The 26506-nt window shown below is 40.7% G+C and overlaps 1 protein-coding gene across 1 annotated transcript in view; it reads right to left on the bottom strand.

Moving 5' to 3' along the window:
* The window catches only part of LOC116254055 (CRS2-associated factor 2, chloroplastic), a 42039-nt gene extending 17110 nt beyond the window's left edge, over positions 1 to 24929 (bottom strand). The window contains exons 1-2 of the mRNA XM_031629108.2: positions 24052 to 24929; positions 20114 to 20241 (exon numbers count right to left, since the gene is read on the bottom strand). Of these exons, the coding sequence (XP_031484968.1) occupies positions 20114 to 20241; positions 24052 to 24688 (765 nt within the window). The 5' untranslated portion in view covers positions 24689 to 24929. The remainder of the gene's footprint in view (positions 1 to 20113; positions 20242 to 24051) is intronic.
* Positions 24930 to 26506: the final 1577 nt, after the last annotated feature.

Here is a 26506-nt window from a genome sequence, read left to right as displayed (position 1 = left end):
ACCCCGTCACTGGCCGAGTCTATGTTATGAGGGATGTTACCTTCTTGGAAGGTGCCTCTTACTTTGGTGAGAATCCTCTTCAGGGGGAGAAGCCTGTGGTTAGGGAAGAGTATTCTCAGAGCCAGGAGCTTCAATTTACAGATTTCTTGGACTACAGGAAAACAGAATCTCTCACTGTGGTTGATGTGCCTGAGAAGGAGGAAGGGTGTGACACTGAGAAGGAAGGCCATCAGTTGTTTGGACAGGTCTATTCTAGACGAGGTGCTCGGACAGAGGAGGTGCCTTGTGGTGCGAAATCTACTTCCAATCCCAATGCCACTCCTTCCCTGGATGAACCAAGTCCGACCTTGAAGACTCAAGATGAGGTTGAAAAACCAAATGAAGATCTTCCCATTGCCCTGAGAAAGGGTGTCAGGTCATGTACTCAACACCCTATTGGTAATTTTGTATCTTATTCCAGATTTGGCAAGGATTACAAGTGTTTTGTTTCTTCTCTTTTTTTGGCTGTGATTCCCAGGACCGTTGCTGAAGCTCAAAGTGATTCCAAGTGGGCTGATGCTATGAAAGAAGAAATGGAAGCCTTGAGAATAAACATGACATGGGAGGTTATGAAGATTCCTGAGGCGGCTCACTTGGTTGGATCCAAATGGGTATATACCATCAAGTACAAACCAGATGGGAGTGTTGAAAGGTATAAAGCTCGTCTTGTGGCCAAAGGGTTTAACCAAAAATATGGGATTGATTACTTGGAGACCTTTGCTCCTGTTGCGAAAATGAAGACAGTCAGAGTTGTTATATCCCTAATTGTGATGAAGGAGTGGAAGATGTACCAACTAGATGTTAAGAATGCTTTCCTTAATGGTGACCTCGAAAAAGAAGTCTATATGCATAAGCCTCCAGGATATAAAGAACCAGAGAAATGTTGTAAGCTGAAAAAGGCCTTATATGGCCTCAAGCAGTCACCCAGAGCATGGTCCGAACGACTGAGACGAGTATTGCAACATCATGGATACAAACAAGGGAATGGAGACCACACTCTATTCGTGAAAAAATAGGAGGGCAGATTCACTCTTTTACTTGTCTATGTGGATGACATGATTGTCACAGGTAATGATGAGGAGGAGATCATCAAGTTAAAAGGGTTACTGGCTACGGAATTTGATCTCAAGGATCTTGGTAAGCTGAGGTATTTTCTTGGTATTGAGATTGCTAGATCAAGTACTGGTCTTGTGCTAAACCAAAGGAAATACACATTAGATCTGTTGGAAGAGACTGGTAAGTTAGGGTGTAGACCTGCTTCTACCCCACTTGACACCGGGCACAAGTTGAGTCTTAGAGATGGAGAGCTGCTTTGTGAAGAAGCTAAGGGAAGATATCAACGTCTGGTTGGGAAGTTGATTTACCTTACCCTCACGAGACCTGATATCACTTTCGCGGTAAATGTATTGAGTCAATTCATGCATGCTCCTACTGATGCACATCTAAAGGCTGTGGACAGAGTATTATGTTACTTGAAGAGAAATCTTGGTGAAGGACTCTTGTATGTAAAACAAGAGACTGTAGAGGTCGAGGGGTATTCCGATGCAGACTGGACAGGTTGTGCTGATACCAGACGGTCTACTACAGGGTACTGTGTCTACCTGGGAGGAAACCTTGTAGTATGGAGGAGCAAGAGACAGGATGTATGCTCTCGATCTAGTGCAGAGTCAGAATATAGAGCCGTTGTTATGGGAGTGTCAGAGTTACTATGGTTAAAAATATTGCTAACTGATATTGGAATAGAGATTGAAGGACCTATGAAGATGTACTGTGATAACAAGTCTGCAATCAATCTAGCCAACAACCCTGTTCTACACGACAAAACCAAGCATGTTGAGATTGATCGTCACTTTATTCGTGAAAGAATTGATGTTAAAGAGTTAATCCTTCCTTACATAAAGTCTGAAGACAAAACCGCTGATGTTCTGACAAAGGCTCTATCCTCGACTTCGTTCGAAAGGAATGTATCCAAGTTGGGCATGTTTGATATATATGCTCAACTTGAGGGGGAGTGTTGACGGATATTGGTGTACGGGTCCAGGTCTGGACCCGATCCAGTATGTCCTAATTATGGCATATTTATATCATTGTAACCCTAATCTTTGATGTTAATGAAATCTTAAGAGAGAGAGAGTCTGGCTGCTAGTGGGCACCAGCTCCTCCTCATCCGTGGTTTTTTTCCTCTTGTTGAGGGTTTTTCCACGTTACATCGTGTTCCTCGTTTTCTCTTTCTCTGTGTTCGTGTTTCTACAGTCCTAATGACTCCTTGTACCAAATCTCGAACATAATGGCAATCCACTTCAATGTGTTTCGTCCTTTCATGAAAGACAGAGTTATTTGCAATGTAGGTTGCTGCTCTATTATCACAATACATCTTCATAGGAAGTTTCACTAAAATTCCCAATTCTAGAAGCATTGATTTGACCCATGACATTTCAGCCGTAGTTTGAGTCATCGCCCTATATTTAGACTCGACACTAGATCTAGCAACCACATTCTGTTTCTTGCTCCTTCATGAAATAAGATTCCTGTCAACAAAGATACAAAAACCTGTAGTAGATCTCATGTCATTTACTGACCCTGCATAATCAGCATCACTGTATGCTTCTATGTCCATACATCTCCTTTTTTAAACCATAACCCCTTTCTCAAGACTGATTTCAAGTATTTTACCACCATTAAAACAGCCTCTCAATGAACTTTCCGAGGTTTTTCTATGAATTGACTTAGCTTATTCATAGCAAAACTGATGTCAGGTCGAGTGATGGTCAAATATAAAAGTTTCCCTATCAAAGATCTTTAAGAACGAGAGTCAACAGCCTCTGATTCATCATCATGAATACGAATTTGAGGATTCATAGGAAGTGTAGTAGGTTTGGCTCCCAATAACCATGTTTCTTACAGAAGATCAAGAACATATTTCCTTTGAGACATCACAATCTCTTTACTACTACGAGCCACTTCAATACCAAGGAAATAACGAAGTTGACTAAGATCTTTTGTGACAAAGTGTTTCTATAGAAACTCCTTTGTCTAATATATCTGTTGAGTACTTTTCCCAGTGATGACAATATCAACAACATATACATTCAATATCACTATACCAAAAGTCCCTCACTTGATAAACAACGAGTGATCAAGCTGGGATCTTCGAAATCCACATTTAGAGATAGCCTCACTTAGCTTATGAAACCATGCACGAGGACTTTGTTTAAGTCCATAGATAGCCTTTTTGAGTTCGCATATGTTGGAACACTCACCCTATCGTTCGAAACTAGGTGGTTGTTGCATATAGACTGTTTCAAAGAGATCACCATATAGAAATGCATTTTTCACATCATGCTGAAAAAAAGGTCAATCCTGCTAAACTGCGAGAGAAATAATTATACGAATAGTACTTGACCATGCCACAGGCGAAAATGTCTCGAAGAAGTCCACCCCATAGGTCTGTGTACAACCTTTAGCAACAAGACGAGCTTTGAATCGCTCTACGAAACCATCAGAATGATATTTGATAGTGAACACCCATTTGGAACCGACAACATCACAATTCATCAGTGGGTCCACCAAGTCCCAAGTCTCCCTAGAAAGAAGAGCATCCATTTTCATCTGCATAGTGTGCTTCCATCATGAATTTAATAAGGCTTGGCGGTGAGAGGTCGGAATAGTATGACTAGCCATAGCTCAATCAAACTACACCAAACTTGTACTCAAATGGTCCATAGAAACCGAGTTAGAAATCGGATGCCTTGTGCACTGTTGTTGGCCCTTGCAGGTGGCAATAGGCAGATCATCTACAGAATAATCATCATTTCTTCCAGAGTCAGTCTTATCATTGGAACTTACCTCATGAGAAGACTTTAGTGGGCGGTTTGGAAAGGGACCTTGATGTCGAGGATAGACTATGGGAGGATCAAGAAAACGATCACATGACAATGGTTGAGAGGTGTTAGAATATGTTGTTGTGGGAACCGGGTCCATATCTGGACCCGGTTCTATGGGGTGCGGGTACCGAGGTGGGCTCGGTACCCTAGGCGGCTTCTCCTCTCTCCCTCTTTATATTGTCACTTATGTTTAAGTGTTGAATTAAGTGAAATAGAATTTTCTCTCTCCTAGGGTTGCGGTGAGCCCCTAGGTCAGAGCTTCCCCGTGGTTTTTCACCTCTTTCTGAGGTTTTCCACGTATATTGTGTGTTCGTTCTCTACTCTCTCTTTGTGGTTTGTGTTTCTACATGGTATCAGAGCCAGCGAAGTTGGAGAAGCATTTTTTTTCCCGAGGATCGTCAAGTTTTTTCGTCGCCCGACGCCGTTGAAATTCCGGCGCCGCTGCTGCCCCTGTGACGTCGCCCTGTTCCGCCGCCGCCGTCCTCTGTTCCGCCGCCTTCCTCTGTTTCGCCGTCCTCTGTTGCGCCTCTACAGCCCTCCGTTCGGCCCGTTCTTGGTTTCTGCCACCGTGGGTGGCCTCTGTGTTGCGCCGTCGCCTGCCTTCCGTCGCCGCTGCCTCATTCCCGCCGCCGTCGCCGCTCTGCCTCATTCCCGCCGCTGTGCCTCTTGTCGCTGTGTGCTTGTTTGTGATGGCAGAAGCGATGGGGACTCAAAAAGATGCCGTTCTTGACGCGGGCAGCGCCTCCAAGACTGAGAACGTGCCGATCCAGGTCACCTCCATCCGTCTGACCAAGGACAATTACCTATCTTGGTCTGCCGCTCTCGAGATTGGGATTACTAGCCGTGGGCGTCTCTCTTACATCACTGGCGACAAACCTGCGCCCATCAAATCTGATCCTCAATGGGCGACGTGGGCGTTGGAGGACAGCCAAGTGAAGGTGTGGATTATCAGCTCCGTGTCCTCCGATATCCAGCCCCTCATTCTGCGGAAGCCGACCTCTTTTGATATGTGGACTGTGCTTGCAAAGATGTATGGTCGCAAGAAGAGACATTTGCGCACCTATCAGATTAAACGCAGTATTTACTCCCTGACACAGGGTGATTTGTCTGTTGCTCCCTTCTATGCTGCCCTGAAGACCAAATGGGAGGAGCTAGATTATCATGTGACTGATGAGTGGAAGTGCGGTTCAGATCATTCCCTCTACTGGGAAAAGGAATGGATGGACCGTACGTTTCTGTTTCTGGGAGGCCTGCGGGATGAATTTGAGTCTATTCGTAGCCAGATTCTTAATGGTGATGAGATTCCGGGGATAGAGGAAGTATATGCTCGTGTTGAGTCTGAAGAACAACGTCGCCAGGTGATGCATCTTGACACCGGTCATGGCCCCTCTGCCTTTGTCAGTCGTGCCTCAGGGACTGGGCAGCGTCATGCCCGGCATTGCACTCATTGCAACAAGTTGGGGCATTCGGTGGATTTCTGTTGGGATCTTCATCCCGAGAAGAGACTGGTCAGAGGTCGTCCTCCCTCTGGCAAGCGTAGCCCTTCTGTGTCTGATTCCAGTCAGAGCAATTCTTCTAGTGGTGCAAAGTCCAAGCTGTCCCCTGCTCAACTCAAGGAGCTACAGGCGTACATCAGCCGCCTATCTACTACCCCTGAGGAGTCCTCCACGTCTAAAGGGGCTCAGCTAGCCCAAGCCCTCGTTGCCTCGACTGATCAAGGTAACCCTTCTCTTGGTGATTGGATTGTTGATAGTGGAGCCACTCACCACATGATAGGGGACTCTAAACTCTTTCAAGAATATCAACTTTCCTCTGGCAAGCAACGCGTGTCTATGGCAGATGGGTCTTCTATCTCTGTGGCTGGGAAAGGGAGCTTGTCCCTGTTGAACAAATACCGTCTCCACAATGCCCTGCATGTTCCAAATATTCCTGTGAACTTACTCTCTGTCAGCAGTATTACTAAAGAATTAAACTGTAATCTGATTTTCTCTGCTGATCACTGTTCCCTGCAGGACTTGGTGACGGGGAAGAAGATTGGGATTGGTTCGGTTACTGATGGGCTCTACAGGCTGCCGGTACAAGTTGCTTCAGCGTTGATTTCTGCCACGAGTGGTCACTTGTCTGGTGTGAATGATAGATCTACTGTTCTACGATGGCATGAGCGTCTTGGACATCTCCCCTTCCAGTTAATAAAGAAGTTGTTTCCTCATTTGTTTGCTTCTGTCTCCACTGACTCCTTCGCTTGTGAAGTGTGTCAATTGGCTAAACATGTCAGGGCTTTGTACCCTATTTCATTGAATAAAACCACTCATCCGTTTGCCTTAGTTCATTCCGATGTTTGGGGTCCTTCTGGAGTACCCACGTGTGGTGGTTGTCACTATTTTTTGACGCTTATTGATGATTACTCTAGATGTACGTTCGTGTACTTGTTGCGAGAACGTAATGAGGTTCCAGCAGTTGTGAAAAACTTTGTTGCCTTTGTTGAGACTCAATTCCATACTACTGTTCAAGCTTTCCGTACGGATAATGCAAGGGAATATGTCTCCCAATCCCTTGATGAATTCTTGAAAGGCAAGGGTATTGTTCATAAAACCTCTTGTAGTTATACCCCTCCTCAAAATGGTATAGCTGAACGTAAAAATCGTCATCTATTGAATGTTACCCGGGCCATTATGTTCCAACGTCATGTCCCGAAGCGGTATTGGGGTGATGCACTTCTCACTAGTGCACATCTCATTAACCGTATGCCTACTAGGGTGTTGGATGGTCAGTCTCCTTATTCTACCTTGTGGCCCACTCAGAATCCGTGGCCTCTTACTCCTCGTGTCATTGGGTGCAGTTGTTTTGTGCATAATCATAGCCCTACTCTCAAAAAACTTGACCCCCGGTCTATTAAAGGAGTTTTCTTGGGGTACTCTTCCACTCAGAAGGGGTATAAATGTGTGGATCCCACTACTTCCAAAGTGTATGTTTCGAGGGATGTCACATTTCATGAACATGAGTCGTATTTTTCGGTGAATCCTCTTCAGGGGGAGTGTCTTGGGAACAAAGGGGAAGAGTATTCCTCTAATCAGCTGATTCAGTTTATGGAGTTTTTGGATTACAAGGTTAGTCCCAGTGTAATTGACACGGTCACGGTCAGTAATGAGAAGGGCAGTCATATGGAAGGGGTCACGGTGGATGCTCAGCCCACTGTTACCCGGGATCACTTGTTTGGCCAGGTTTATGTCAGAAAGTAGAAAGCTGCAGTGGAAGATGTTGGTGATGAGGATAGAACCAATCCCAATCCTGTGATCTTCCCGGATGACCCAAGTCCATCGAATGAAGAGCTCCCCATTGCTTTGCGCAAAGGCACCAGGTCATGTACTTCTCACCCTATTCAGAGATTTGTTTCTTATGCTAAGCTCAGTACAAATTACAAATGTTTTATCACAACCTTATCCAAAGTTGTTATTCCCAGGTCGGTGGATGATGCTAAGGATGATCCCAAGTGGTTACATGCTATGACGGAGGAGATGGGTGCGTTAGCTAAGAACAAAACATGGGAAGTTGTTGATATTCCTAAAGGGACACACTTAGTTGGTTCTAAGTGGGTTTACAACGTGAAGTACAAACCTGATGGCACTGTAGATCGATATAAAGCTCGTCTGGTTGCAAAGGGGTTCAGCCAGAAGTATGGGATCGACTATCTTGAGACCTTTGCCCCTGTTGCAAAGTTGAAGACCGTGAGGGTTATTCTTGCTCTTGCTGTGCACAGGAAGTGGCGCATGGACCAGCTTGATGTTAAAAATGCGTTCTTGAACGGCCATCTGGAGGAAGAAGTCTATATGAGCATGCCTCCCGGGTATGTTCAAGAGGGAAAATGTTGTCACCTCAAGAAAGCTTTGTATGGCTTGAAGCAGTCGCCTAGAGCTTGGTTTGAGAGACTAAGGATCGTTATGAAGTCTACTGGGTACAAGCAAGGAAATGGAGATCATACCCTATTCATAAAGCAGAGAGATGGTCTGGTGAGTCTTCTCCTTGTCTACGTTGATGATATGAGATGAAGAAGAAAACAGAAAGATGAAGGAGAGATTAGCTAAAGAATTCGACCTCAAGGATCTAGGTAAGCTGAGATACTTTCTGGGGGTAGAGATTGCTCGATCAGAGACAGGGCTGGTTATGAATCAAAGGAAGTACACTCTTGACTTACTAAAGGAGACAGGTAAACTTGGTTGTAGGCCCTATCTTACTCCTATGGAGTCGGGGACTAAGATAAGTATCAAGACGGGCACTATTCTGGATGAGGAAGGAAAAGGGCGATATCAGAGGCTAGTCGGTAAGCTTATCTATCTTACTCTAACTCGCCCTGATATCACGTATGCGGTAAATGTGCTAAGTCAATTTATGCATGCTCCCACGGATTGTCACTGGAAGAGTGCAGAAAGAGTGTTGGGATATCTAAAGAATGACCCAGGAAAAGGACTGCTGTACACTCGACAAGACAAACTTACTATTGAGGGCTACTCAGATGCAGATTGGGCAGGTTGCACTGACACAAGGAGGTCCACTACAGGGTATTGTATCTTTCTTGGAGGTAACCTAGTTGTTTGGAGAAGTAAGAGACAAGAAGTATGTTCGAGGTCTAGTGCTGAGGCTGAGTACAGGGCTGTTGCAATGGGGGTTACAGAGATGCTGTGGCTGAAGATTCTTTTGACTGATATCGGTGTGGAACTGGGAGATAAAATGAAGATGTACTGTGACAACAAGTCTGCGATTAATCTTGCCAATAATCCAGTTCTACACGACAGGACCAAACATGTGGAGATTGACCGTCATTTTATTCGGGAACGCATTGACTCAAAGGAGCTGATTCTGCCATATATGAAGTCTGAAGATCAAATTGCAGACGTCCTAACTAAAGGGCTTTGTACTTCTTCATTCGAAAAGAATGTTAGCAAGCTTGGCATGTTTGACATGTATGCCAAGCTTGAGGGGGAGTGTTAGAATATGTTGTTGTGGGAACCGGGTCCATATCTGGACCCGGTTCTATGGGGCGCGGGTACCGAGGTGGGCTCGGTACCCTAGGCGGCTTCTCCTCTCTCCCTCTTTATATTGTCACTTATGTTTAAGTGTTGAATTAAGTGAAATAGAATTTTCTCTCTCCTAGGGTTGCGGTGAGCCCCTAGGTCAGAGCTTCCCCGTGGTTTTTCACCTCTTTCTGAGGTTTTCCACGTATATTGTGTGTTCGTTCTCTACTCTCTCTTTGTGGTTTGTGTTTCTACAAGAGGAAATGATAGACTCAAGTGATCCTGGGGGAATAAGAAGAGGAACAGACATGGGGAGCTTAGACACAGTGGTGCTTGGAGTGGAAAAATAAGGACGAGTCTCAAAGAATGTAACATCCGCACTCACAATCTCTTTCTTGTTTTGGGGATCAAAACATCGATAGCCTTTTTTTATTGCAGAATATAATGAATAGACATTTGACAGCTTGGGCAACAAGTTTGTTTTTGTTTTGGCCTAAGATGTGTGCCAAGCAAGTGCATCCAAATACTTTGAGAGGTATATGAAAATTGAAATAATGGCCGATCTGGATATAGTATTTGAATGGGGATGCATTCTTTAATGGTAGACGAGGGCAATCTGTTAGTGAGATAGCATGCGGTAAGAATAACATCACCCTAAAAGTAACCAGGCATATGAGTATGCAACATGAGGGTGTAGACCACATTTAGAAGCTGTCAATGTTTGCATTCAGCAACACCATTTTGTTGGGATGTGTGGGGACATGTATATTGTGGTTGAATCTCATGATTGGCATAAAATTGAAGTACAACTGAAGACTTAAATTTAAGAACATTATCAGTGCCAATATTTTTTACTATAACACCAAACTGAGTTTTTATTTCATTGACAAATTTATGAAGAATACAGATGACTTCAGACCTGTCCCGTAACAAAAATACTCAACTGACTCTAGTAAAATCATCAACCAGAACAAGGTAATCACAAAAACGTGAAGAAAGAAAACTCAACCTGGACTCCAAACATCAACATGGAAAAGATCAAAAGGACTCCGACTCGAAGAGAAACTACTACGTGTATGCTTGCCTAACTAGCGTGCATCACATAAGAAAGACTCTGATTGCAAGAATATCTGGAAAAATGCGACGAAGCTTGGACAAAGAGGGATGACCCAGTCTGAGATGCCACTGCAAAGAAGAAGGCTTCGATGTGAATGAAAATGCAGCAACATCTACAGGACCAGATAGGAAATAGAGCCCCTCATGTTCATGGCCGCCACCAATCATCTTTCCAGTTTGTAAGTCCTGAAAAGAACATGAACCAAGATAAAAAATGACTCTATATTGTAAATCTCTAGCCAATTTCTTAACAGATAATAGGTTAACAAGAAATCGATAAGCATATAGCACATGTGTAATGGTGCCAAAAGGTGTGAGGTAGATATTACCGCTTGAATAGGGGACAACTTGCCATCATCCAATCTGACGTGTTGTAGTGTAGTGAACCTGATAAATGATAAAAACATTTGTGGCTGATTACAACAATGTCTGGATGCTCTCAAGTCAATAATCTATATCATACTTGGGTCACTGATAGGGACACCAACAGAGAAAGCTGAATCTATTGCAGTTGTGCTGGTCGAGGCAGGGGTAGACCTCTGAGCTAGAACCAGATCAGATTCTTTCTTGCTCAAGTTGAGAGAATACGATGAAGGTATAGGAGAACAGGTAGGAGACTCAACCATAGAAGTTGTAGCCTGTGAGGAAGTTGCAGTAGAAGAAGAAGACCCTTTTCCTGCGCTTGTTCTCCCTCCACCACGTCCTAGTGGACCAGCAGAACGGAGATGGGGATGTTTGTCCCAATATCTATCCTCTAAATGCCCTAGTTTACAACAATAGGAGCACTAAAATCTGTCGCGTCCTGCACCACGTCCCCTAGTTCCAATAGAAGAATTATGGCCACGTCCTCCTGACATCACAAGTGCAGAGACTAGGGTGTCACGCGTAGGCTGAGTAAGAGTGACTGCAAGACGACTCAGCCTATAAGTATCTACTAAGTCTAAAAGGTCACTACCTGTGAGAATTTGAGACTTTGCCACAGAATACTCTGAAGATAACCCAGAAAGAAACTTTGATACCATACCAGTTTCAAGATGTGATGCATAACAATGCTTCCAAGGTGGGCGAAGAGCTTTTAACCGTTCATATGCAGCAATCAATGTAGCAAAATATTGTGACAGATCTTGATCTCCTTGTCGTATGTTACAAAGCTCCTCTTCCAATTGTAAAATTTTAATAATATTAGTAGCATGAGAATACGTCTTCTTCAGGAAAGACCATATATCTTTAGCTTTGGTGTAGTATGTAATTGTTGGAGCTATACGGGACTCTATACTGTTCATAATCCATGTCATTACAATGTTATTATCTTCATCCCACGCAGTTCCCTTTTTTCTCAAAAGGTTCATCTTCTTCAATAATATATTTCTTTCTATGATCAGCCACAAACATCATAAATACACCAGATTTCATAATTCAAACCATCAAGTTTGATTGTGGTTCCATAAGAAAAGGACCTATCAGCCATCTTATATTCATTAGAACTTTCTGACATACTACCGTCAGCCATAGTAGGAAACAGAAAAAAAAAACTGACACACGACAGTAGGGATGCAGCAGTCAAACACCATAGAGAAATATATCTCTACGAGTATCGCATGATAGATAACAAGACAAATTTGTAATCGCAGAAACAGCCCGCGTCTGAACAGCATAACAGAGAGTAGAAGATAGTTGCAGAACTTTTGGTCGACTGCTATGGATTTCCAGTTTCAAAAAACTGCACCTGGTTTTTGCTGCTTTTTGCTGACTGTTTACACCTTCAGAAAACTGAAACTGCTGCTTCAGAACCTTGCTATTTTCTGTCTCTTCACACACCGTCGCCAAAACATCATCCACCCTTTTTTAAAAACAACTCCACGTTCATCACGCCTTAAACATCATAAACAAACAAATCTGCTCCACATGATCTGTTGTTCCTCATACCAAACAGCAGCCACGAGATCCACTTAAGGATCTGATCACGCCTTCCACATAAGCGTGATCAGTCCTTCTCCACGCAGCACACCCAACCTTTATCTCCTTACTGCCTCCTTGTTGGTGGGTAAGAAGAGATAAAGATGGGCGACAAGGGGAGGAAAGAGGAAGGAGGTCGCCGGAGGAAGAAGTTGCTGGAGGAGGAAGTTGCCGGAGAACTTACTTGACTGCCGCTGTTGGAGAAGGCTCTGATACCATGTTGCGATCAGAGAGAGAGAGAAAACTTTTCTGTTCTTCTTCACGTGACCCTAATCTCATATTAAAAGAGATTAGGGTGTCGACAATATATTTACAATTTCAGTCCACTAAAAATAAGAAAACAATAAGTAGACCCATTTCCACCAATCAGTTGGATATACTATAATCAAGCTAATCACATTTCAATTTTTTTATTATAGTCTACGTCAGCACAAAACACAGGTGTGTGCATACTACAAGCGACCTTATGGTCGGGAGAAACCCTTTCCCTTTTTTTTTTTTCACTCTCTTACCCCTTCTTTTGCTCTTTTCTTCTTTCTTTTCTTTCACTTTCTTGTTTCACTTCTTTCTCTTTTTCTTTTTTCTTTTTATTCTTTTCTTCATTCAGCTCACCTGAGTTGGCTGCTAAACCACAGCCCCTCCCTACCTCTCTCTCTTCACTCCTCTCCCCCTCGTCTCTTTTCTTTTTCTGCTGCCACTGCAGCATCCTTTTCTTCTTTTGTTTCTTCCTTTCCCCTCTCTTCTTTTTTTTTTTTTTTTGGTCCTACTGCCTGTGCAGAACCTGGCTGCTCTTACAGCAACTTACTCCTCCTCCTTTTCTTCCTCTTCTACCTCTCCTGTTGCTACTGCAGCCTTCTCTTCCTTTTACTGCTTCTTCTTCTTCCCTCCCTCAAAGGTTTCTTTCTCTCCCTCTTGCCCCCTTCTCTTCCTCCCTTATTTCCTGCTGCCATCTTACCTTACGTTTCCACCCCCTGCAAACCCCCCCCCCCCCCCCCCCGCCACCACTTCCACCCTTTCTCTCTTCTCTAAAAAAATCAGAAGGGGAGTGTTTCAGGGGTTTGGATCTTGGGTCCAAACCGAGCCAACTCCACCTGAGTCCCCTAAAATATATATACAAGAAATTCGTAAAAGCCAAATAATTTAGGTCAGGGATAGAAACCAGACACTCTTATCTAATAATCAATCTATATATATATATATATATATATATATATATAATTATATATATATATATATATATATATAAAGAAAACATCTTTCTTTACACAAGTGTCAACCGAGGACATCTCGCTGTGTATCTCAGCCATCCATCTGAAATTGATCGTGTGGCTGAGTCTTTCTCTGCTCTCCCTTTCTCATCCCATTTTCTCTCCCTGAAAATCGACAAATTTTGATGCAGCGTCGGTTTGACCGACAATGTGCTTGCCGGGGAAGAGAAGGCAGCCTCCCCAGCTGGTAGTCTCTCCGCATCTCATCTGCAGGCTGACACCGGACCTACCGACCTGCTGGTGAGCAGAGGCACAGCCGCCGGCGTTGGAGGAAGCATTGGCCTCCTCCTCTCTTAAAAGAAAACTGTTTATATATATTAGTTTTGAAGAAAGGGGAGGCATCATCCTACAAATTATTTTTTAGGGATGGGGAGGCATCGTCGGTGGCTTTCCTGCCGCCAGACCTCTCATCGGCAGGCTGCCGCCCTGTCGACGAGAGGTTTGGTGGTGGGAAGGCCATCTACAACCTCTCCTTGTGAAAGCATGACAGGGGATGCATCTGGTCTCCCTCTTTGTGTTTTGAGAAGGGCAGGTCGGCATCCTCACTGCCATCTGCTCCTTCTACCTGTGTCCGGGAGCAACCAAACGGCCAGCCTTTGGAAGGAGGCGATGGCAAGAAAGCCACCAGCAGCCCCAACTTCTCAAATCATAAAGGGGGAAAGGGGTAACAGGGAGAGAGACGAGGAGAGGGGACGAGGCATCGGGGAGAGAGAAACAATAATGAGAGAGAAAAATCTCAACCACCAAATGTTTTTTAGATGGATGGCTGAAATGTGCAGACAAAATGGTCAGGTGGACATTTGTGTAAGGTAAGACATTTCCTATATATATATATATATATATATATATATACTATGTCACATGGGTACAGGTATGGGTACGGGTGCGGGTGCGGGTACCGGTGCAAGTACAAACCATTTTTAAAAAATTTGGGTGCGGGGTTATGGCCGTACACACACACACACACACATATATATAAATGTCAAAAATTTTCAAACAGAAACAGAATAATATATTCACACATATATATATCAAAAAATTACAAACAGAAACTGAAACCCTCGTAAGAATCACAAATTTATGAAAAATAAAATCACTGAGGCGATTTGGAAACTAAAACCCTCGTTCTTCCCCTCTCCCTCTCTCTCTCTCTCCGATTTTTCCCACTTCTCTTCTCCTTTCCACTTTCGACCACCGCCTCTGCAAACCCTCCGCCTCAAGGCAGAGGGTCGAGGAAACCCTCTGCAAAACATACCGGCAAGCAGTCCCTCTCCTTGGCCGTCGGATCGAATACAGCAACAACCAATACAGTCTTCTGCATGAACTTAAGAATGGAGCTCGATCAAAAATGAAGAAAATAGCAAACAAAAGAAGAAAAAATGAAGAAACAGCAAAGAAGAAAAAATGAAGACGAAGTGAAGAACCGTCGTCGTTCGCTGTTCGCCACCTGCCGTCGCTGCTCGCTGTTCGTACCTGCCGTCTCCGCTCGCCGTTCACTTGCCGTCGTCGGTTCTTCACTTCGGTAAAGAGTGAAGACGAAAACCATCGTCGACGAAACATAAGGGTTTCGATAATTTAAACGTGAAAATTGTAAAAAACATTAGAATGTAAAACGCATTAAAATCTAAAACGGATAATTTCAAACTCGGTCAAAGTTGACAGTCTGAAAATGGACAAATTTGACCCCGGTTACATTGACCGTACTCAATGCGGTCAGCGCCGCACCCACACCCATACCGGTGTCGTCGGTACCGTGCAGGCACTCTTCCTAAATAGGAGTATCCGTTTTACATTTTATATATATATATATATATATATATATATATATATATATATATAAAAAGAGAGAGAGAGGAGCTGAAATCCTATGGGCAGTGGCGGAGGGAGGGGGCCCGCCTGGGCGATGGCCCTACCCCAGGCAAACGAAAAAAAAAAGTTAATTATAAAAATTCAAAAATTTTATTATTTTTATGTAATATTTGAATCTGGATTCAATTTGGCCCTACCCTACCCGGATCCAACTCCAACCCACAAAACCAGGCCCACCCCTTTGGTTTGCCCTATTTCAATTTTTGAAAGGGGAAAACGCACGGGAGAGACGGAGAGACTAGAGAGTGCGAGGGAGGAGAAAACGAGAGACAGGGTGACTGAGTGAGGCTGTGAGGGAGATGGTCTGATAGATAGAGATTAGAGAAACAGAAATATGAACGAGTGAGAAAGGGAGCAGGTCCGCAGCCTGCAGGGAAGACCAAGAGACAAGAGAAGAGAGCACTGAGCACTGAGCAGGCTGCTGTGCTGGGCCTGCTGGTACAGGAAGGAGATGGGCCGTTTCCTTTCTTCCATACTTTATTTAGTGGTCTTCCATTTTTGTTGCATAGTAAACTATGGTGGGGCCGTTTCCTTCATACTTTAGTTTTTCTTTTTTCTTAACCTTTTCTGTCATTTTTTTCTCTCCGTTTTATGGTGGGTTTCTAATTTCTATTATGCACATTTTTTTATTTTTTAACCTTGATCTTTCACTGAATCTGTTATTGTTTGTTGACCTCTTTTATTGTGCTGCTCTTAACCAAATGCTTATCCAATATCCAGCAACAAAATTAAGAATTAATAAGGAACTTGTGCGAGAGCAACAAAGAAATACTGAATCTACTGATACAATTTCAAACACTGTAAATTTGAAAAAAGAGTAGGCTTCAGTAAACTGTTAAACTTCAATATGATAAAAACCTCACAGTGAATATTTGATATTTGGAAGATATATTTGTGTCTGGAACATTGGCAAGAGTTGCAAATATGAAGGGAAACCATTCAACAAAATTATGAAAAATGTAAATAATGAAGGTGAGAATTCTGGTTTCCAGAAATATGCATATATTGCTTAAACAAACAGTTAGTAACCGATAAACTGCCGTAAGCAAAAACAAATACCTACAACTGTTCACGTGTTAGCTATGTACAAACAAATGAATGACTAATAGAAGATACTTACTTTGCTTAGGTGATGATGGTACTGAAAGGCATCAAAATGGTGAAGGAAAGCTGCTGCTAAAATTGGTATAGTGCTACTGTAAGCTAATTTGACCAATTTAAGATGCCCTTTTACTGGTTTGTGAGCCTTAAGTACTGACTCACCCATAACATGTTTAGAGCATTCATTTATCCATATTCATGTTCAATTCATCTGTCAAAATTAAAGTGTTTATTGCCATTGGGTCATTATCTTAGCAGCTCAGCCAATGGTTCTTGACCATGACAGATGTTCCTTAGCTTTCAACAGAGACTATTTGAACCGGATAAATTTGTATCGTAAGCGAATATGGACATGTAAGATGAGAGGGAAGTCAACCTCTCCTGCATTAATTGTTTATAACCTGGATTATGTACATGGAGAGTTAGGATAAACCCTCATGCAGGAAAATGTTTATAACCTAGTCTTTGTATTTTAGAAGGAGTGTTAAAAGTGTTGCATAGGTAGTACAAATTGCAATTTATGGCCGATTTGCTCAGCTCACACTCTCCTGCAAAAGTGTTTATAACCTGGAAAAATGCCCTATTTTGGGCCAAAAATGACACTAAGGTGTATTTCACCTATGAGGACGCTTTGTTGTCCGAGGGTAAGGGCAAAGAGGGTACTTTTCAATTACCAAAGGAGTTGATTGCCCCTGCATTGCAATTGGTTCAGTTTAGTAAGATTTCAGTCCCTCCTATATGTTTCTAGTTCCGTATCTAAGTAGTGCTTTATTGTCTCTTTCTTTATATGTTGTTTCAATTGGCCATACATATAAACTGTAAACTGTGCAAAGTGCTTTGTGCACCTTTCTGATGGGTTAACTTAAAGCATCCAAGTCAATAAATTCCATGTCCTGCACCTTTTGCCACAAGATGGACGAAAAGACCCTTTTCCCTGTTTCATTTTTTAGATTAGTCACCACTTCATGTGAACAATTTTTTGAGGTTCCTTCCTTTGATGATGATGCAGCTAAGGTAGCTGATTTTGACTGTCCAATCAAGCACCTGATAATGCGGCAAGACTTCACTCCACTCGTGATAATTCAAAAAGCAAGTTAGCGAGGCGAGGTGAATATTGTCTTCTTTATTTGCTGTTTATAAGGTGGTTGGTTTTAAATTAATGCTTTTCATAAGTTAAAATTTTAGTATCTTTCTTCGATGTGTATAAATCTTATTGTCTATTTTAATTTCAGATTTTTTGTGTTAGCTTATTGAGAAGATGAAGAAAAATATTCAAGATTATTTAAAAAAAACAAGTTATTGATCAATTGGGAGAAAATGAAGAGGGAGAAAACCAAGATGCTGGCTGTTTTAGTTTGAAAGCTCTTGATGTTGTTCTTTTTTACTCAGATCCTCCACGTTTTAAGTATTCAAAAATTGAAATTGTAGAAAGCATCGTGAGTGATCCAGGGTTGTAACGTCCTATATGTGTGATCCATCATGCGATATTTTTCGTTGTGATATTTGTATGTCCACTTTATGTTCACAACGTCACTGTAATAGAAATAGAGCACCTTATCTGTTTAGGACAGATCATACTTTGTGCTAATGGCACAAAAAATTATTAAAATGTGCCGTAGGAGAGGTCGTGTTTCACGTTCATGACGTGGACAATTATATACGGCATATGTTCACTTCTACTACACTGTGGTTTGCAAATGCTATCTAAAGTGTGTGATTATATATATATATATATATATATATATATATATATATATATATATATATATATATATATATATATATATATATATATATATATAATACATTGCAGTTCGTTGGACCGTTCGGCCCGCCCCGAGATAAAATCCTGGCTCTGCCCCTGCCTATGGGTGTCTGGATGCTCCGACCTCTCACACGCAAATGCATGAGCCTACATGTATGGGAGGCTGGACAAATCTCTGTCCTATATATATATATATATATGCAGACGACTTAGATTTGGGAATAAAAATCTGACCCTTAAGATTTAGTTGTACAGTGCTTTTTATGTAATATAACCTTAAAAATATAATCTTAACTCTTAAGGGCAATTTGATGGAAAGTGGAAACATATATTATGCTAATCATTTTATGAGTTTCAAATTTCAATGCATTTATAATAATAGAAAATTAACAGCTCTTATAATATTAGAATTTTGATAAAAGAAAAATCAAAGTTTTTCATAAGAAGAACTTGAATTTAAACATGTTTTATATTAAACTACTGTTTACAAACATCATAAATGCTCATGTCTTGTTTACAATATTTTCTAGGAAAAACTTAAGAAGTCTAGCTTTCGTCCCTGGCTTAAGGGTTTAGAGGTAGGAAATTTTCCATTTTTGCCCCTAAATCATAATATTCACTGTTACGTATTTATATGCAAGTTATACACATAACTACTTAAGTACATCAGACATTTTTTCCCAAATTACCCCTATAGCTATGTCAAATTCCATATTTACCCTGTTTCCAAATAATAGCAGGAAAATCAAGTTTTCATTTGATAAAAATCACCATATATTGCAAAAATACTTGAAGATAACTAAACAAGAAAATGCACACACAACTTCACATGAAGACTATTAATACACATTCTTGCTGGACTTCAGATACTACACCAATGTTCATAATATTAGTCAACTTGAGGCTAGGACACCCTTCAAAATAAATGTCTTAATGCCAGTTTAATTTGTTAAAGGTTAAATATTTATGAACAACCATATAAAAATGCAAAAAATAAAAAATAAAATGTAAAGATAACCAATTCTTAAAATAAGATAGCTGCATGAGAGTAGTTTTCCTTTGTGGGTTCCTTATGAAGTATTGATGTCCATTGGAAATGTTCAAAAAGTACATTTAAGTTGTAGATGTAACTTGCTTCAGTTCTATTAAAAGTCCCTGAAGCATACAAAAGTAAAAAAAACAAAAAAACAAAAACAAAAACAAACAAAACGGAATATTTTAAGTAATTAAATATTTTAAAAAATATGCTAAAGATTTTGAAATTTTCCAAAGATAAACAATGTTTTGAAATGTTTTTATGGGAACATTTTAGGTTTTTGAAAAGTTTTGACAATAAGCTGAAGTTTTCAGCTATTTTTCAAGAGATTTTTATGTTTTTAATGATTTCAAGAAAAACCTATACATTTGAGCAAAGTTAAGAAACACATAACTTTTTTCATATTCATAACACAGCTACAGGTAGTTAGGTAATGAGATGCAGATCATGCTCTAAACATAGTCATGCTCTGAACATGATAAACATGTTTCAATTAGAGAAAATGTCTAGTGGAGAATTAGACTCTTAACCAAGCATCAAACCCTAAATTTTGAAAATGTAGGCATGCTTTTTGCAAAACTGCAAGTCTTCCAATATAACGTTTGTTGTGTTCCTTGTAACCATATCCTAAAACTTGTCCCACCAAGCTCACATGCACTTACACATATATAACATAGACATACACATACTAGTTCATTAGGTACTTGTCTTGTATGTAAAAGGGATATGCATTTCTTTTAATATGTTTGAGAATTAAGAGTTCTTTTAGTGGCAGCACATGCATGCACCTTTCATAAAATGAGTAACACAATTCTAAGCGTTGTCTAGTTTGTCCATTGATAATCCTTGTTTGACTATTTTAGCCTTACTGTTTTTCCTTTTTGAGCAATTCAGAATATTTTGCCTTATCTTCAACTTGTGTAATCTACATTAAGAAAAGAACCCCACAACCGCATGCACCTTAAGTTCTTAACATTAACAACATCACGTAAAATCATTTTCCTAATACTGGAAACGCTATCACTAAAAATAGGTCCTGCTATTCGTAAGCTATAGAGTTAGAAAATAACCTCAAGGTGGTAGCAGATGTTGTCCAGATCTACAGTTGGAATGCCTAAGCACCGAATCTTACAAACTTGTTGACGCCTCCAATGTGTATGTATTAGCTCCAACATATTATGTGTCAACCCGTCCCTCCCTAAAAATACAAAAGAAAATGGTGCTCTACATTGAAATCTGGCTGCATAAACCATATAACCTTGAATTCATTTTGTTTGATTTTCCTTGAACCAACAAAACAAACAAATATGCACAAGAGCACAACTGAATCAGGTTGACCAATGCTTGCACAAATTACAAGCTTATAACTTTTTGCATGCATACATAGCCATGCATAAGAGTGTTACCCTTTGGAACAAAGACAAAGTTCTGAAATATTGGTTACATTGTATAAGCATCTACTTTAGAGAATGATCACCACATTCTTTGAGACACATTAACAGCTGCAGCTAGTGAACATTGTATTAGTTAGCCCTACACGCCTAGGATGAATGCTAATTCTACAAACTGAAGAAAGAAGAAAAGATTTCCGTAGCAAGAAAAGAATTATGTCAAACATAAAATGTCATCACATATGCAAACACCAACATTTTAAGGGGATGAAGATGGCCACATCCATAGACATGTAAGATTTCTTGGAAGTTGTAAAATCTGAAAATATATTGGAAAAGAAACCCATAAGACTGCTTCAATGGTATAGATAAATTAACTTGTGTGCCACATGATACTTTACCAAATTGTGTTGTCAAAAGCCCTATGCTACTTAGACAGTGAACTGAGACTAGAGCCTGGGCAAGACTGCGTGCATTAAGGAACCCACCCAAAAACAAAAAAATAAGTTCAGCAAAGTGCAATATTAAACAACCAAACTGAAGCCTTTGTTCAATAAGAAACATATGATGATGAACTTATTAAAAAAAATCAAAATACACAATAACGGTAACACATAAAGTAACATGATAATAAAGATAATTTAAAATTTGAGGGATCAAATCTAATGAAATGGAAGGATTAAAATTTAAAAGTTATATAACATAAAAGTTAAAACCATGCAATATCTTCCAATTTCATAACTATAAATGACTAAATCCCAGTTTTAATTTCTAACCTAAAATCCTAAACTAAAACATAAAATTAATAATCTAATTTTACAAAAAGCAAGTCATTTGCAGAAGCATCTCTTTCAAAAGCGCCCCCAATCTGGTGAAGGAACTGCAAAGACAGTGGTTTCTTTCATTAATTACAGCTTCCTTTGTTGAAATTGTTTGCTGTAAAACTGTTTTCTATCTAAGTTGGCAAACCTCTTATTCCAGAATCACAATCTTGAGTTTATCCAAGAATCACAACCTGTAGAGTTAGTCAATGTTGAGCTTCACATTGTGATTAGAGCGACCTTTGACAGTCTAAGCCTCCTCTATTCCCAAGTCCTGCTTCATTCCTGTCTCATTTTAACCATTTTCCTATCACAATTGCAAAGTTTGATGGTGACTTTTCTCAATGTTATAGTGGATAACCTTCCTACTCAAGTTTTTTATGCTTTTTTCATGATTCTGTTTTTAATAGAAACTCAAAATTAGGATCAGATCTTGGTCAGCTAACCTGTCTGCTTTTTCTTCTTTACTAGCATAATGCTGCCAACAGAAGAGAATGAAATTTATATGTTTATCTATACAACACATGAATTTATGTGAGTGCACATTTATGTGTGTCTATTTCGCATAAACTATGTCACACAGGTGCAGGCTACAGCTGCAGCTGCAGCATTTTTTAAAAAACACAGGTATATATATATATATATATACACACACACACACATGACACATGAGATACAAAAACTGTCCACACTCCACAATTGAATCCATTACTTAACAATTAAGAACTTCGATTTTATCAACTATTCAAAGAAGAAAGAAAGCAAACTGTTGGTTACTGCATCCGCACCCATGTCATGTCAATTCAGACACGACGTAGCTAACCAATTGTTTTGAATTGTCCATGTGACTTATCAGTTAAAACGTGATACTTCCAAGACTTGAATTAAAAATTGAGGTAAAGGCAAACGCATCCGATAACCACTCCACTTATAATGAGATTCCGTAAGGAATTGCTGGAAGTAGATGCAGAAATTGAAAGGGATAAAATGAGACAAAAAAATGGCATTAAAATGATATTAAAAAACAATTTCTTAAAAAATGTTTGTGTTTTAGCATGATGAGAGAGAAAGGGGAGAGAAAGAGAGAGACAAGATTGTGAGAATGTTTTAAGCTATCAAGGTTTACACTTGCCTAAGAGGATGGTCACAAATCCAAGATGATGATATCACCAACCTAACCTAGGCCACTAATCAAGCTTCTGGATGTAAAGTTCAAAGTATTTTTAGGCATGGAAGAATGACGTAAAAAGCACATTCTAACCACATCAGTCAGGCCAATAGATACACCGTATTGTAAGGTGTAGTATTGTAATGCAAATGTATCATGAAATTGTTCTTTGTTCAAAAGAACCTGAAAAATTATAGAAAAAATAGGACAAATCAAGGAAACAAAATTATGGTTGATTTCATGCAACAAAAATTAGAGCTATCATGGTTTTTATAAAAGAGACTATGTGTGTCTTCCAAATAAGAAAAAATGCTTTATGACCATTAAGTTATTTCAGGACTCCAAGGAGTAAGCCATGCATAAAAACTCATTTATCTTGATACCCATTTGACTATTTCTTAAAAAATGAAAATAATCATTCATATAATGCCGAAAAAAATTTCATTAGTCAAGGTTTATTATAGAATTTATTCAAACCAACATAGGCAATAATGTTTACATGAAGTTTAAAGCATGTTACAGTACCTTTTACTTTTTAGGTACTTAGATTCGTTTGGCACATAATCAGTGTAGTAGCTATTAGTAACTTCAGTACACACGTACAAATTACATATGACTAGTAGAACTCAAGAAATATGAGACCCATTATATGTTACTCAATCCTGTAGGTGATACGTGTTACTTTCTCAGAAATACTTTTAAAAGTCAAAATGAAGGCTCAAGGTCACATTCTTTAAATGAAAAAATAGAGAAAAATCAAGAAAAAAAAAATATTGATGCAATAAATAGAGATTTCATGGTTTTGATTCGTATCATCTGATTTGTATGATAGACCACCTACTTACAATATGGGTGATTGGGTGGTATATGGCATCACAAGATCAAAAATTACGGCTCATATCATACGAGATTACAACACTGGCAAGGATGTATAAGAGGTATATCATTTCTAGCAGAGCTCTTCCGCCCGTAGGGCTTCTGACATCCACTTGATGTCCTCTCCAAATATCTTCTGCTTTGATGTCAGATTTTGATGAACTCACCAATCTTTACTGCCCGCAAGCACAAACTAGTTTGTAAGACCAGAGAAACTCGCAGACAAGCTGCAGATTCATCTTTGGACAACCCTCAATCTCGAAGGTTAATTGAATTCTGCTGTTAATTCAAGAACTGTAAACCGGCGCCTTTACCCAACTTTATTAGCCAACCTGACATCGAACTTGTAAGAGAGATACATTCCCAATATGACATGTCGATTTGGTAAGCCTGGTAATCGATTTCTCCAACTCGTTTACCTCCAAATGGGTGGACTATCATTAGGACCAGAGAATGATAGCATTCTCTGTGCGCCCAACAATACATTATATAATATGGATCAGACCTACTAGAAATAAAGAAGTATGCGACGGAACCAGGAACTTCTAGATTGCAATTCCTATAGATCAAAATATATTTCGACACGAGCTCTCAAACAAATGGAGAACACAAGAGATGAACATTATGAATAGCACGATAGTCCAAATTATGCAGCACAAAACAAAACCGTATTTTATTCTTTTGCTCCATAAGCATTATAGGGAAGGAGAGAGGGAGAGAGAGGCGTGGAGGGGAGACGAATAAAACCAAACCGAGATTCACTTGTCGGTTAGTAGAAACGAGAGGCTTAACCAACGCCCGAATCTCTGCCCTCGATAACGGCTTCCCGAGAATCTCCTCCCTCGTCTTCACCTCCCTGCGGAACGGCACCGGCTTCTGCAACAATCTCGTGTTGCCAGCTACGTCCTCTGGTGAGTTTAACGGCTCAAACAGGGGGATCTTCCTCTTTTTCTTGTCCTCCTTCTTCCTTAGCGGAGGCTTTCCCGTCCACGGCCTCGGCATTGTCGGCGGGGCGAAGGGCAGGTGCGCTGGCTCCCGGACAGCGAGAGGTTTAGCCTTGGGGACCTCCGAGTAGCTGAACTGGAATTCGAAAGGCGCATCAGGAAGGAGGTACGAGATGCCGGATTCCCCGACAATCACGGACCGACCGCTTTGATCGGTGGTTACCACACCGCCGCTATCAGGGATCGGCCGGTAATACTTGGTTCTTCGGTGGACAGTTCTTAGAGCGGGATTCACAGGGCTATCAGAGGAGGACTTCTTGGGAGCGTACTTGGGAACGGGGATGGGAGGCTGGGGCAGTTTTCTTGCGCGGGAACGACTTTCCGGCTGGCTGCTAGGTGAAGAGGAGAAGGGGTTGACGCCGGGGAGAACGGCTAGAGCCACCATTTGCACCCAACGACCGACCTCGGAAATTTTCTGTCGCGTTTAAACTTTGTCATATGCTATGGACATGACCGAAAGAACAATGGCGGATTTCAAGGGGATTTTCGGAATGAAATATCTCCGGCAGATTTAATGTGGGAAGTCCCATGCGTGCCACGTAATGTGTGGTCGACCCCGAGTTGGTCCTACTGGAAATCATTCCTCAGCTCTCTCTCTCCTTGGATAACCTACTTTGCGATGCTCGTTCCTGGCCGCCTTGTGTTCATTGGTCACTGTGGAGTGCCTCTCCTCAACTTGTTGTCTTGGCAACGCTGCTGATTTGTATATATAGCTATTTGTCTAGAACTTGGAGCGAGCTTTGCCATGCAGAACTTAGTGCAATGGATTTTGGCATTAAGGCAGTGAGATTTTGCTTATTGCTCATTCGTCTACTGTTTATCTCTTTAAGGTTTTGTTCTTGTTAATTGAACATTTTCATTAGTTTTGCAGTTTGATCATAATTGCAGGAATAAAACATTCAAGCGAGTTCTGAAGTCCAAATAAGAATAGTGAAAGACGATTGGTAGGAATAAAGTAGGTGTGGATAAGATGACAGAATAGAGACATTTTTGTTGGTTTTTTACAGTACATGACTATTTCATATCATTAGTAAGGATATTTGAGATGATGATGAGATGTAGCTTTTAGACCAACATGGTTGGACACGAAGGAGCTGGAGATGTAACCTAAGTCAGCAAAGAAGTGTATTCTAACATTGTCTTATGGTTAGAACGAGAAATGCAGGAACTGGCCATTACTATGGGCAGCAAAACATTTCCCATTTATACCAAAACATTAGCCAATGAAGTTTAGGAGGAGCAAGGAACTCTAGTAGAGTCAATTACAACTTCAGTAATAGCGAACAAAATATCGACCACACAACGCTCTGCCCGATAATAGCGATGCCGGAAGTGGATAGTGAATGCAATCAAATGAGTTGCGTGAACGACACCTTCCCACAATGATGAGCAACACAACGCCAATAATGGGAATGTAGGTGAGAAATGATCCGGTAGAGGCAGCTAAAGAACCATTCTTGGAGCTAGGGATGATGTTGTCAACCTAGCCAATGGACATCTTACAAGTCCTCATTTGGTGAGTCCCTTTTGTCGAGTCACCATCCACTAGCCAGCAATCTCCAAGAGCGCCTAAAAAATTCTCCTCTGGTGATGAGTTATTGGATGTAACAACTCAACCCACTTCTGGACTCAGGCCTTTGGTTTGGCAGATCCCTTTGAAATTGGCCAATGTCATTATCATTGAGGTGGTGTAGAGGGGAGTGGCAAAGGGAGCATTGGAGATGGCATGTACTTCTAGTTAGGATTTCTTTGGAAAAAAAAAAAGAAATGAGAGTGATTGAAAGGAGGAGGATTTGTGACAAGGAAAGAAGGATGTTGGTGGACGAAAGGAGGAGGAACTAAAAACATGAAAACGAAAGATGTTCAAAAGAAAGAAAAGAAGAAAGGAATAAAGGCACAATAAAAATTGTAGGTCAAGTATAACACTTACCGATTTCAAATAGGTGAACTGTGGTGGATATTCATGTGTGCTGAGAGGTGCCCGACGGCTTGAGGACTTCTCTTGGCATCATGGTTTTCGTGGAGGTATCTAGTGTGGTCTAAATTGTTGGAAATGATGAATTTGAGGGACTGCTAAAAGTGCGATATGAGACTAGCCCATTTTTCCATTTTAAGAATATTTATTGGGCAATAGAGAACCTGTTTGCATCCCAAAATTTTTGGTTGGTTTTGGAGTGTTCCAGAAAAATGAGGTTTTTGTTTT

This window comes from Nymphaea colorata, chromosome 5 (assembly GCF_008831285.2).
Source record: "Nymphaea colorata isolate Beijing-Zhang1983 chromosome 5, ASM883128v2, whole genome shotgun sequence".
Classification (NCBI taxonomy): Eukaryota; Viridiplantae; Streptophyta; class Magnoliopsida; order Nymphaeales; family Nymphaeaceae; genus Nymphaea; species Nymphaea colorata.
This window is presented reverse-complemented; position numbering and strand designations above follow the sequence as displayed.